The sequence below is a fragment of the Pyrgilauda ruficollis genome, unplaced genomic scaffold (genome assembly GCF_017590135.1).
Source record: "Pyrgilauda ruficollis isolate IOZ18807 unplaced genomic scaffold, ASM1759013v1 scaffold55, whole genome shotgun sequence".
In the NCBI taxonomy this organism is placed as follows: Eukaryota; Metazoa; Chordata; class Aves; order Passeriformes; family Passeridae; genus Pyrgilauda; species Pyrgilauda ruficollis.
The window spans coordinates 5,039,956-5,054,292 of record NW_024527155.1 but is presented as its reverse complement, the minus strand read 5'-3'; the positions used below and the strand labels follow the sequence as shown (position 1 = coordinate 5,054,292).

The window sequence follows — 14,337 nt, the reverse complement described above, 5'->3', positions numbered from 1 at the left end:
ATTCACCTCCTGACTTGATGCTGGATGCTTTTCAGCTACACAGGGTCAAAAGCCAGGGATTGGACTTAATGTCCAACACACTACTTGTCATAAACTGCATCTGGGACTTTTGGCAGATCACTTAATCTCTCCAACTCCCTCACTGCAAATGTTTTTTCCTCTTGTCTGTCATTTCTCTTTGGGCTGTAAGCTCTTCAGAGCCGAAGAAAATTGTTTGTCCTCTGCCAGAAAAACTGAGGTCCTTCCTGATTTTACTTAGCGTTTTTAAGGTGTATCCTAACCCTTTTCCCAGCAATTAAAAATTGTTGATGGATGAGAGGGCCAAGTTGCACACAGGGGACCCACAGCATGTGTCTTCCCTTGCACATTGATGGGGCTGCTTATTCTTCTCTTCCTTATATATTCTGCTGGGGGTTTTTTGTATCATGGTAGGAACTTGCTGATCCCTCACACCTTTCCCAAACCCATCTCTTTTCCTGCTTCCTCTGAGTCAGTTGCTGTCTGGCAGGATTCATATCTCCCTGTTTGCCTGACTATGTATCCCTGGGCACAATTTAATAATCTTTAATTTTGCCTACCCTCTAACTTCTTTCTCCACACACTTGACTAGAGACAAGCTGAATGTCATCCTCATCAGTGACGTGTAAGGACAGGGTGATGTTCTCTGCCCTTCCACATACAAAGCCTTCACAGCTCTTTTCCCAGTCAAACCCAAAAGGTCCACTTTCTCTTGATGATGATTTCAAGAACTGAGCTTTGTGCACATCATAACACATGTGTATCATGCACCTGAACAAACTAAGGCACTTCCCTTCCAAACAGGGATCCTAAGAGGGGACTTAAGGCACCCTAGCTTTTAAACTTTGCATCTTTTTCCAATTCATTTTTGTCTGGAGAAGCCCTTGAAGTTTAAAAAACACGAAACATGATTTACAAATTAAATGCTAATTTGTAAACTGTAAATTCAGTTTACAAATGAAAGTAAATTTGGCTGTGGAGTGTGGCTGAATTGGAAGGGGATGGCACTCCTGGGCTTGGTCAGGCTCATCTGTTATTTCTTGCTATATCTCTAGGGGAATGAGTCCAACTGGAGCTGGAAGTAAAGGATTTCTGGGTTTTTTCTTTTCCCTTGTGTGTAGCTGGTACTGGCTGAGATCAGTAATGCCAGCTGGTCCTACCTCTGTCCCTGGGGACAGGATACAGTCTCAAACCACTGCTGGCTTGACCTAACAGTTACAGTGCAATTTTTTTCATTCTTAAGACAATAAACTTCTAAAACCACATTCAAAAAAGTGCATAAAATGACATCATTTCACAGAATGAGAAAGATGTTTAAAAGGGTTGTCTTAGCTGATTCTGACTCATTTCTCATCTTAAAGTAGCATTCATTTCTCTGTTAAAAATGCCTGAGACTGCATCCATGTGAGCTTCCCACAGTAATTTCCTGTGTGCTCTCTCTTTTTCAAAGGCCAGGCAAAATGCACTTTGCTTTAGACATTCCTGCTGAAATGCAAATTCCTGCCTGTTACAGAATCCATTCTTCTTTCCCTGTGCAAAGCAAAAATGCTCACTGAATCGAAATAAACATCTCCTACCCAAAACGGCAAGGCAATTTCTAGCAAAGAGGATAGAGACAGTGAAGCTGGGATTTAAGGCAGGCACTGGGATTTCAGGCACTGGGATTTCAGTCTGTCACTGAAATACTGGGAATATTTCTGTAAGGGTAGGAGAAGGTTCACTTGAGGCATTCCTGCTACTGGTGAGGAGTGATTAAAATCCTAGTGACTTCTCTTTGCAGGTCTCTTCACTTCAGGTCACTGACCAACCTGCTGGCAGCTGAAAGGGGATCTGGCCATCACTAATTCTCTGCACCTCACAGCTGGAGGCTGAGCTCCTCATGAGCTCATTTACCTTTCATCCCCAGGCTGCAACTGTATAATTAATTAGACTGCCCAAATTACAGACCATTTTCTATTTACTTTGTAAACAAGTTTGTGATATACAGCAAAGAAAATCTTTTGTTCCTGATGGATCTCATTGTTGTCTAAAATTAGCTCGTTTGAGACCGAAAGCACCTCCCCGGGAGGGCTGCAGGGCTGGGAACCTCCTCCCTGTGTTGCATAAAAGCAGAGACGTGGTCTCTGTGCCTCTTGCAGGAAAGGAGCTGCCAGGGATTGGACAGGCAGCAGACAGCTCCAGCACAGCCGAGTTATCTTCTCAGCTGACCTGGGAAAAAAAGAGCTTCACTGCATTGTGGTAGATAAGAGACAGAAATAAAAAAACAAGAGGATAAAAATATCAAACATAACTCTCATTGACAAGAAATCTCCGGGGCCTTGAAAATATTGATAAATAGCTGCTTCTATGAACCTTTGGCTGCCTAATCCCTTTGGAAAATCTGGTTTCAGCATGATTGCTTTAGCACCTGCATCCCGTTTTTTAGATTTTCTTTCACATGTTGAGCAGTGTTTTGCAGTGAGCCTTGGGGCTCTGCATCCCATCATATTTCCAGTCCAGCGTAGGAGGGCTGTGATGAGCTCCCAGACGCTGTGCTTGCCTTCTCACACCATCTTGCAGTAGGGATTGCTAAACTGGCCCTCCAAAACTACAGGCTGCTTTCAGACATGTCCCATTTTTTTTTTTTTTTTTTTTTTTGGGGGGTTTTTTGGGTTTTCTTTTTTGGTTTGGTTTGGGGTTTGGTTTGGTTTTTTGGATTTTTTTTGGTTTTTTGGGGTTTTTTTGAGAATAGGGTTTGCACTGCTGATTTTCCTTGGGGCTTTTTGTCATTGTTACTGCATCTCGCAAACCATTTCCCTGCTTTCTGCTGCATAATCTTTGTTACTTATCACACTGATGCCGGGTTTTCTAAGGAGTTCACCCTTTTCTTAAACATCCTCAAAAAAGGCAAGGTTTCTGAGGGTATTTTATGCCATTTTCCTTTTTTTTTTGTCTCCACGTTGAGCCTGTCAGTGTGGACTGAGGCTTATCATTATTTATGTGCTGCACTCAGCTGACCTGCAGCCTACCCAGCTGGGAGCCTGCTGAGATCCTTGTGAGAAATGCTTGTTCCAAAGAGCATAACATCTTTATTTAGTTCAATCTGAGGCTTGCCTTGTGGGTTTCATCAAGAAATGTGTTACCAGTGGGAGAGACCACCTTAGTTTCTGAGAGAAGAGGGGCAAAGGGGATCTCCCTCCTGCAGGTATCTTTAAGGGACCATGCAGGCACAGGGGGTGACACCCATCTGAAAACAAGACCTTTGCACCTCCAGGGGAGCCGTGCAATGTATAATTCTAATTAAAGAGCACAGACTATTCCCCTGCTGCAAAAGAAAGCAGCTTGTTTGGAGGAGAAAGATCTAAATCTGTCTTAACTTGATGAGGGACTTCAAAGGGGAGAGGAGCTGTAGAAGCTGGAGCACAGTACCAGGAAGAAGCATCAGGTATGTAGGGAGGCCAAGCCCCTCCTAGGTGCTACCTGCAGTGGGGTGCAGGATGAGGGGCGAGCTCCTGCTTCCATCTAATCTTCCTACAAGTGAAACCAAGTGTGGTTTTTCTTTCATTTCGTCACGTGTGCCTTTTATAAACATATGCAACCCTGTTGCCTGATTTGGGTGTTGTGAGTAAATACTGGTATTTGCATGTTACCTTAAGCTGGCTTGAGCTGAGAGCAATTTCAAAGTAACTGGATAACAACGGGGTGCTCTCCGTGGAGGAGTGTGGCAAAGCCATAGATCTTCATGAGCCCCAGCTCCCAGGCACCTTCTCCACAAAGCTGGAGAGTAGAACAGCAGGGTGCCCTTCCTGCCCCCCATGCCTCTGTCCCAGCCCCATGGAGCCAGCTGGGGTGCAGCTACTCCTGTTAAGGTGGGGTTCAGGAAGGCTTTGTGGCAGGTCCTGGGATGGGAGGGTGGTGCTCCCTCCAGGCAAAGGCTTGGGGTGCCTGGAGGCAGGTCCTTGTTGCTGCAGGTGCTGCACTGGTGGCGCTGGGGTTGGGCTGCTGGATGCAGTGGAGTCGTTCTTGTTCCTTAGGAAGCGAGTCCTCCGTGGTGTTTTAACCAGTGTTTTAACAGTGTTTTAACCAGCAATCTGGAATCACCCTCTTCATCCTTCCAGGAAAAGCTGGCAAATCCTCCCCATGCCATGTCATTTTGCCAGGCCACCAGCTGTCTTAGTCCTCATACATTGCCTCTTGCATTCTGTTTTTCTCAGGAAGGAGAGGAACAGGGCTCCCTTCCTACCCAGTCTTTTTAACTCAGAGGATCTTACAAGGAAAGGCAGGACTGCTAAAAGTCATCAGGTCTCTTGTCTCCCAGAAGGATCAGTGATCTCTGACAGGCACATCGTGGGGTTCTTCTCACGCAGAGAGCCCCAAGTTCCTACTGACTTGGTCCATCTCAGGTGCACAAGGGGAAGCAGCAGACTCTTACCCCACACCACACTTGCAGTGCAGTGTTTTGACATAATATTTTTCATTTGATGGCTCTCTCTGTGAGATTGGGAGCATGTGCAAGCTCGCCTGTATTTGTGTATGTTTGGCAGTGGGGAAAACACACACTATTGTATTTTCATTTGAGGTTGAGTGGATGTTCTCTGTTACACTTTCCAGAAATTGCCTCAATTGAAAAGCAGACCTGGTTCGTGCTCTTTTTGCCCATACTTTCCTGACTGCTAGTGATGACATCGCTACCAGTCCTCACAAGAGATTTTTCACGTGCCCCAGACATCGTTGCTGAGATGTGCAGTGAAACCACTGCATTTTGGCTGATGTCACTGGGCTGTTCCCCACAGTGAATATCTGAAGTCAGGCAAAAGGGGTGAGGAATCCAATCAGATTATTTTTATGGTTACAGTCTTGTCTGAACAAATGTTTTCTTGCTGTCTTAATGGTTAGCCTGGCTTCAGTGATACAAATATTTACCAGTTTATAATTAACAGCTGAAACTACAGCCTACATAGTCACATTACTTAAAGATGAAAGTAAGGGGGATAAAAAAGTTAACATTTAAAGATTAAATTACTACAATGACTTTGAATAAGATTGTGCTCATGTTTATACCTAGTGCTGGCAAACCCAGGGAGAGCTACTGACTTGGACTGGTGGTGATTGGGAGCAGGGTTTGGGCTATTACATGCACTGCAAGTGTATTGATGTACTCTTTGCATTAACCCTCCCTCCAGGTTTGTTCATGATTATGTTTTCCATCATCTCTATGGATTTCTTTGGCTTGGAAGCAGTGGAGTCTGGATATCTGATGTCATATTTTGGTGTCCTTCAAATGGTAAGTGAGGTGCAAATCCCCTTCTTGGACAGATTAGCTTGCCACACTGCTACCTAATTCACTACCTTCTGGACACATGCTCTTCCAAATCCAGGTGCATTATTGACAGGCAAATCCTAGCTCCACCATATGGAATTTAGCTTCAAAAAGAGAAGTGACTCCAAATTTATTCTCTTCCTTGGAATGGGAAGAAATTGGAGCAAGGAGTGTCCTGAAAGCTTTCTTCCCCTTGTCCCTCTCTGTGGATCTTTAAGCTGTAGAGCTAAAATTTCCTTGGACTGGTATGTCCTGGGTTTTGTAACAAAACTTACATTGAAGCTAAAGTGCCTTGGCTGAGATTTTTCCTGGTGCAGGTTAGTTGATTTGTGTTCATATAGTAGCACTCGGGTACACTCAGGAAAGCAGACAACCTTACTGGTGTTTTCACTGAAGATCCCTTCAGTGTAGAAGAACTTGTTTCTGCTGGATGGAAACACGCACAGCAAGCTTGTGATTCAAAAAAAACCAACAAAACAAAAAAAACAAAAAAAAAAAAAAAAAAAAAAAAAAAAAAAAACAAAAAAAACCCCCCAACAACAAAGCACAGAAAGATGGGTGACAGAACATGGTTAGGAGACTAGCAAATGGATAAAAGGGAAAAGTCAGCTGAATTAGGCAGTAATAGGCAGTAATAGGGTCAAGAATGTGCAGTGTTGTGTTATAGCAGAGTGTTCCTTTTGGAGGAAGAGGCTTAATGATTTTGCAGAAAAAGCAGCAGACGGTTATAACCAAGCCCCAAGGTAGGAATGCAAGTTAAGCAATATCCTGAAGGAGAGTGGTCTTGTTATTAAATCCTCTTCATTTCCTGGGTATTGCCACAGAGTTCCTGTGGGAGCTTCTCATTTGGTGAATGGCAGCTTAAGCTTCTTCCTTTGTGATTTGGATTTGGCATGGTGTTGCCAGTCACTTGGGCTCTGGCCTGCTCTCACCAAATCTGGGCATCTTGTTAGAGCAGCAGACAGGCATGGCTGTACATCAGCAGCTGGATTCTGCAGTGTAAACTGGCTGGAGCTGAGCAGATGGTGCCTTTGCCATGCCCCTCCTGTGAGGTGGCTTTGGACTAGTTGTCTCTTGGTCCTGTGGACATCTCCAACCTGCTGAATGCAGTCCCAGCCTCTTTGGAAAGAAGACCAGTTTACCAGTGCACAGTATAGAAACAGTGTGAAAAGTGGGTGATCAGCTGCTGCTTTCCAAAGCAAGCTTCTGACCTAAGCTTCTGTCCACTGCTTTCAGAGGCTTTCCCTATGTTAGCCTTGTATGCTGCCTCCTAGACCTAGGATCTACAGGAATTACTTAGGTTTTAGAGGGGCCAAGTCACTGTCCCATATCTTCTTCCCCATTTGAATGCAGAAGGACTCCCCACAGCTGGGCTTTTAACTTAAGACATACCAGTTAAACCCTTGTTACATAGGCAGAAATAAAATCTGGAGTTGCAGCATGGCTGTGGTGTGCTTGTTTAGAGCTGAGCAACGTGGGCAGCAAGAGCTCTTGTAAGGAGTGCCTTTGTGTGGCTAGATGGAGCCTAGACTCTGCTGCTGGGTCCAGGATATCTGTCTTGGGGACACTGCTGTTATGTCTGGAATATCTGTCTGCCTTCAGTGCCATTGTTCCCCAGGTTAGTTTGGTTGAAACTGCTGTAGATAAGGTTACCTCCTCTGCCCTGCTGGGATACCCCACACAGAGACACAGCCCTGGAAGATACAGGAATTACAGCATCCACTCTTCTTCCTCATGGATGGTCAGATGCCAGGGCTAACCAGGGACCTGACCCTTCCCAGAGTCACAGAGTTTCATCCCACAGATGCCAATCATTCCTATTGCCGCAGTCCAGCCCAGCAGGGCCCTGCAGGCTCAGGTGCAGCATCGGGTCACAGAGTTTCATCCCACAGATGCCAATCATTCCCATTGCCGCAGTCCAGCCCTGCAGGCTCAGGTGCAGCATCGGATACTCTGCTGGGGAGTCTTTGCCTTGGGACATTGGACACAGAAACTGGCTTTTATCAGGCTTTTATCAGCCAGACAGTTTTCTTTCATACATGCATGCAGTTTCTATCCATATTGCTAAGCCTATCCTACAGTGGCAGTTCCAAACTCTACTCTGGTTTATGCAGACAAGATCCTCAACTGGACCAAACTGAACTCTCACTCTCTGGCTTTTAAATTATTGTAAAACATTAGATTTCATGTCTTTACTTTCAGGTATCTGTCTAGAACCACCCAAAGATATCTTTTGTGTATGGTGTCTGCGTTAATGTTTTATGGCTGCTTTCTGTTTGGGTTGCTCTAGCAGGCAGGGAATAGGAGTGTGCTGGCTCTGTCCTGCTGAGCCCCAGAGCTGCTTGTGTTGCCTAAGCTGGCATTTCAGATGCATTTGTTTCTGCTGTACAGTGAATTGATACTGCTGAGATACAAATGCAGATTAAGGTGCAAGTGAATTCCACCAATCTGGATAGGTGAACGATGATTAATATCTGCTGACTGGCTTCCCCACTTCACTGAGTAAATGACAGCTTTATTCATAAGGAATACAATGTAATTTTCAGTGAATTTCATCAGCCAGATACTCAGCTTTGATTTTTGTTTTTATTCTTTAGTTTGTCCTTCTGTAAATCATTGTGAGGTTTTTCCCATCCTCTTGGACTTGCCCTGAGCCCTTCTGTTAGAGGAAACCTGTCCCCCATGTTTGCATCTCTTCATGGACTTGAAAAAGATAGTGTTTAAGGACTTTTATAGCTGGAAGGGGACATGAAAGAAATTAAGGGGGAAATTATTTCTTTGTGTTATTGTAGTTTCTAATTTTTAAATTAAATATTCTCAAAACTCACATATTCCTCTTATAGAAGGCAATGTTGCAGCTCCCTTTCCCAGCCTGATCAGCAATCCCAGGATGACTCAAATACTGATGGTGTCTTCCTGCCTTCCTCTCCCACCCCAAGGATATTATGCTCCAATTGCTTAATCTAGTTTTTCAGCTTCCCAACCTCATTTGACCTGCTGTGGTGAGAAGTGGCCAATGCACTGTAAGAATCTGTTTCTCCTCATTCCTCTCATTCAAGCCAGCTGCAGAGTACCTAGAGATGAGATTTTGAGAGGCTTTGAGTCAGTCCACCTAATTTTAAGTAGGTAACTCAAGTTCTTTGTCATTGCTATCCCAAACAGCTCTTTGCATAGGGAATCGGCACAGAAACACAGACCCTCTAGGAAGTGAGGTGTTTGCCCTCTCTGCAGATGGAGGGTGTTAGTTTAGACACACCACTAATTCAGGCATCACTGAGGGATCCCATCCAGAGCTCCTCAGCCTCACCTCAGCCTGTGGTGAGCATCATCTAACAGCAGGGGATATGGGAAAGTTTGGGCAGGGTGAAGTGCAGTGAGGGTGGGAAGGGGGCTCGTGTCTGGGTCAGGACACAGCCAGGCAAGGTCAGGAAAGGGGGTGTGGGAAGGCAGTGAGACAGCATTGAGACAAAGAACTGTCTGATGAGGAAACAGAGTTGTGGCTCAGAAAATGGAATATGACCGAGGCTGGAATGGACAGCTGGGGAAATGAAAATAGCACATGGGGCTGATTCAAGCAATCCAGGTCTCTGCAGTGATTCTTGGAGCACCCTGAAAGTGTGGGGCTGTCTGATGAGCTGGGACTGTGCCAGGTGAAGAGAAGTCATGTGGGAGATAACAAAATGAGGAGAGGAGGGCAGACAGCAGGGGAGCTGCCTCTGCACCAGGCAGCCTGCACTGCAGAGATTCCCTTGCTCATGATGTGCTTGAAGTATCTTTATCCGATCACTGGTAGGTCTCCAGGCAAGGGTTATGAGAGCCCGTCAGGGACACAATCCCTCTGTCCTCCAGGGCTGGGCTTCCAGAGCCCTCTCATCTGAGAAGCCATGCAAATGAGATTTCCCTGATAGTGAATGCCTGGCAGTGTGAAATGCCATTCAATCTCTCTCCAGAGAATAATTAATTTCATAATGGTTTAAAATTATTTCATTTTGAGTAATGGGCAGATATGAACCTACACTTTTTTTTTTTTTTTTTTTTTTTGGAGTTTGCAAGTGTGATAGCATAGAGACCTTCCAGGTATAGTATGTGGCTTGAAAAATGCTGCTGGAGGATTAGGCAAGTGAAATACCTGGAGTCCCCAGTTGATATCTGAAGTCACATCTGATGCTTAGATTTCAAACCATGGGAGGGGGTGGGGGAAACTTTCCTTTAAGAACTTTTGCTCAGAAAAAAAAAAAAAAAAAAACCAAAGCAAAATGCACCAAACAAAACTCTGGGTGGGACAAAGGGGTATATATTTATAACCCTGAGGATCAAGAAATCATAAGACATCTGTTCTATTTACTGCATTTAAATTTGTATTGTTATACAAACTCCACCTCTAGCTGTGCAGCTTCTGGAGGGACAAGTTGGTACGGAGTGATCCTGAAAAGATGAGAGAGATTCCTGGAGGAGAGATTTACATTGCGTATCATCTTATCACCAGTCTGTCCCTCTCGCTTTTTTTTTCTCCCTACACAGCAAAAGAGATGATTAAAGAGCCAGGGATTTAATTACAGCCAGGTATGCCTAGGGGGAAAACCCACTTAGTGAAAGGACCTTGCAACAACAAACAGAAAGTTCTCCAGTTTCCTTGCTTTGAAGGATTTATATCTGTGGAGGGGGGTGTGTTGGAGGGGGAAAGAAAGCGATTAGGCTGGAGTTTGCAAAACACACCGTCCTCTTCCCCCTTCTTGGCAAAGTGCTGCCTTCAGCAGTCTGGTCCTCACCATCAGCCCTCCTTCCAGTCCCACCGCCCTCCTGCTCCTCCACAAGACCTGAACTATCAAGCACTTTCTGGCATCGCTGTGTCAGTAAACCAGCTCCCTTTTCCCCCAGCACGGGCTTTGCACCGTGCTCAGCCTGTGCAGAAAAGCCCCGTGGGCTGTGCTGACCCCCGTGGTCTGCCCCAGCAGGTCCCTCTCAGCCTGGCCCGCCTGGGAACTGCCAGCCGGCACAATTTCAAAGGCGAGATACGGGTCCAGGGCGTGGGAGGCAGCTTCTGATGTGAATCATGCTATCTCTGCTAGGGATGGGCCCCTGCATCTCCTCTACGAGGCTGTACCAGCTTATCTGGCCTGCTGTGTCTGCCTTTCCGACCTCTCACAGCTTTCCATTTCCAAGCTGTCGGGTGAAAGGGAACTGATTTTGTTGCTGGGCTCTATCAAGCTTTCAATCCTTGCTGATGGAGGAATCTTTAGCAACAGTCCCACATCCTCTGAGCTCAGAGGAGCAGCTGAGCATCTGGACAACTCCTCTGACCTCCACAGGTGAGGGCAGCTTCTTGCAGGTGCCAGTCAGCTCAGCAGCAGCTCCGTGCTGGTGCTTCAAAAGCCTTCCAAAAACTATCACCTTGGACTTTCAAATACAATCTTTTCCATCCTGCAAGAAGGGGTTCCTGAAATTTGTTAGAGGTTAACAGTCAAATGGGTAATTGGCCTTTCTGAGCAAATGGGAGCAGCTGTTTTCCCAGAAACCAAATGCAGTGATAGAGGCAAGAGAGTATTTTTCCATGTGATTTACTGGACTAGTGTAACAAATCCCCAGCTTGCTGAACGCAGAAAATTATGAACAGAGATTTGGCTGTTCTTATGCATTTATTGGAAGACTTATTTGCCTTTAAAGAAGGAGAAGGGGGCGGAAAAAAAGATGAGTTGGTTTTTCCTGTGACATATGTACACAGCCACAGGCAGTGCCTGTTATTTCACTTGCAAACAATTTCCTCTCTCTTTTGTTTATTGATGGCAGAAGGCATTCCAGCCAGGTACACTGGCTTTTCCCCGACTTCAAAGGAGGTCAGGTTACAAAGGCAAGCGCCATCCAGGCAAAATGAAATGCAGGAGGGTAAGGCCCATTGCAGTTGATCTCAAGGGGAGTTTATGTGCAAGAAGAAAGCCCAGAACACACCAGTAAGAATAAAGAGAAGGATAAATTCCATTTATCAGCTACCAGAACTTGTCCATGGTAGTGGTGATGGCCAAGTCACCTGGGATGTAACCAGCAGCACATGTCCAAAATCTGAGATGGGAGAGTGCACATGAGCCACCTTTCACCTTCCCAGATGTGCCTGTGCAGGCAGGTGCTGCTCATGCCAGCCCAGGAGCTCAGGGAAAATTGCAGACTGGAAGTAATGGGTTTTCAGGTCTAAATTCAGACTGGAAAGTGAGGTCAGACTTACTGGTGACTGGAAAATTATCTAGTGCCTAAATCAAGGCTCTGTGTCCAAAATCAGGATGATGGGCCTTGCCTACATGGGCTTCATGGTTGGATCAGCAGTGCCCTTGCTGGGGAGGAAGGCAGGCAGCCCAGATAGCCCGTGGGGGGACTGAAATCTGTACAACCTAAGGATTGCTGCCCAGCCCTAAGGGGAAAGCAGGTGACTTGGGCTCATTCTTGCCCTTGGAAATAGTCCCCTTGCCAAGCTGGTTGATTCAGCAGTGATGTTTTACCTTGAGCTTTTTATTGCCACAGTCCAAGTGGTGGGAAAGCCCATGGGGAATGCCAGCATTGGCACGAGGACAATCCCTCTGCTCTGCTGACTCTGAGGACAGCTCATTCTGCACATCTCCAGGTCCTGCCTGCTCAGAGCCTGTCTCTGCTGCAGTGGTGCTTGTTGCCTTCACACAGGGGCTCATGTGCAGTGATGGCAACGTTTTTGGGAATGCCACTCCCATGGCCATCAGAGCAGGGACGTTGCTGATGCTATACCCTAATGAGTCAAGGAAGGGCAGGGACTGGGCTGTGCCTGCACGGTGTATCCCAATAAAATATGCCATTCAAGTCTGGGCGAATTGGGAAATGTTTCCTTTCCTCCAATGGCTCAGCAGAGCCAAACTGAGGTTCGGGTGATGCCACCCTTGAGTCAATCCATGCCCTGTGACAAGGCTCAGCCCCCATCCCGTGTGACTCAGCACAGGCCCAGCTGTAGGAGGGACTGGGACGTTGCAAAAAGTTAATGACGATTCTCCCTTTTTGGAGCACTCAGCTTAATGGAGCGTCACTCAGTGGTTTCCCCACCCACCCCCGGAGTAGGAGCTGCTGGGGCTGGTATCAGCCTTCTCTCATGGCAGGGCTTTTGGTCATGATGACTCAGGTCACCCTAGGCACTGTCCAAGCCTCGTGCCACAGCAGGTCCTCCTGTCCCAGGGATGCTTGACAGGTGACATGACCCGGGAAGGACACGCAGAGCCTGTGCCAGTGGCACATGGCAGCTGGGCACACGTGAGCCAAACTCTCAAGCCCTGGCCAAAGGCAGGGACAATGACAAAAAAGGAGGCAGGAGCCAGAATGTCTTCTTGGTGTGGTGTGCCCTCGTGTCAAAAATCCTTTGTGCTCTGAAGCATAGTGAAGGGTTGAATTTTGATGGTTTCCCATTCAGTTGTATGCTGTTGGAAATATATTAATTTTGTAGCTATTGTTCTTTATGTCAATTTCATTTTCACTCTATTGCTGTTTGCTTTTTTTTTTTTTTTTTTTTTTTTTGACTGGTTATTATAGATTAACATATCATTTCTGTTTAATAACTTACTTTCTCATTTATTTTGCACTCACTTCCTTTCTACTGACTTTGGGTTTCTGCCTAAGGACTAACACAACAAGGCTGAGTGTAGTGTAGTGTCATTCCTGGTCCAAACAGACTGCTGAAGTTTTCTCCAGGTTGGACTGCCACAGAAATTAAGTGAAACAAAGCATTTTGAACTAGAGCTTTCTTTCAAGTCAGAGGGGTTTTCATTTGGATCAAACAAAGCCTTTCAAGGTAGGAAAAACTCAGTAGATCCCTATCAGTCCCTTCCCTCTATTGTAGTCAGTCAGACTGTTTAACCATGATCTCTTCCAGCATCTCTCCTCTCATGTCCGCTTGGGCCAGGATCACCTGAAGTATGGGAGATGCTGAACAGATAAATAAAAGAAGGAATCCGTGCTCTGAAAAGTGCTGGAAAAGTAAAATAATTTCTGGGATTTTAATATTTTGCTCTTCCTTCCCTCCCCCTCCCCCCCAGTTTTTGTTTAAAATCTGTAGAACCAGTTCCCCATCCTTTACATCTGCGTATACTGCCGGGACTGGATATTAGCATCTCCGTCATACTTGTTTCCTGCCTAAAAATTATGAACCACCCAATTTGTATATTTATAGTTTAAAATAATGGCAAGAGAAGGTACAGACTTTTTCCTCCTTTGCTTACAAACGTACAGTTTTTCTTTGAGAGGTCTTGCCAAAAATGAAGACCGTAATATTAACTGTATTTCACAAACACATCACAAGTTGTGTCTGCAAGCGTCTTTAGAAAGTTTCAGTCACTGCTGCTGAGTAGGCAGTGATGGTAAACTCAGGCATGCACCCTGAGTAAAACTTCCAGCTGTGATGGGATGGATCTCTCTTTAGAAAGCAAAACATTTGAAATAATGGATCACACATTCCAGTCAATTTACTGTGGCAGTGAGGTCCTTTATTGTCAAAGAAACCCTGACGGAAGACCCTGTTTGCTCGAAGAAAGTAGCAATTCTCTTTTGAGTTTGTTTAAATTATTATATTATATCAGGCTTAATGGTGCTTATGTGTTTCTTTGCCAGGTTGTCCAGGGTTTGGTGGTTGGGAAACTCGCTAGTCGCTGCTCGGAGATGACCCTGCTCAGACTCAGTGTCTTCGTCTTTGCTGGCGTGGGTCTAGGCATGGTAAGTGGGCTGGGAAGTCACTCACGATGCCTTTAATAACATCACAAGCAGTGACACAAGGTCTATGAGACCTGGCTGTGAGCTCTGCCCCTGGAAGTGCCACCTCTGGCTCTCTCAGGTGGTCTTCAGGGCAAGACAAACCAGCTCTCCTGGGCCTCTGCGCAAACAGGGCCACGCTCAACGTCAGCATTGCGCCAAGCTGTGATAAACAGCCGTGTGAGTAATAGTTATGGGGATTAAAAAATATATTAATCTTGCACAGAAACTCGCTAAGTCCTTCCTGAGTCACCAGATTTGCACAGAAATCC

The 14,337-nt window shown here is 45.8% G+C and overlaps 1 protein-coding gene across 1 annotated transcript in view; it reads left to right on the top strand.

Moving 5' to 3' along the window:
• The window catches only part of SLC22A18 (solute carrier family 22 member 18), a 58,786-nt gene that overhangs the window by 35,722 nt on the left and 8,727 nt on the right, over positions 1-14,337 (top strand). The window contains exons 7-8 of the mRNA XM_041481089.1: positions 5,181-5,281; positions 13,928-14,029. Coding sequence (XP_041337023.1) covers positions 5,181-5,281; positions 13,928-14,029 — 203 coding nt within the window. The remainder of the gene's footprint in view (positions 1-5,180; positions 5,282-13,927; positions 14,030-14,337) is intronic.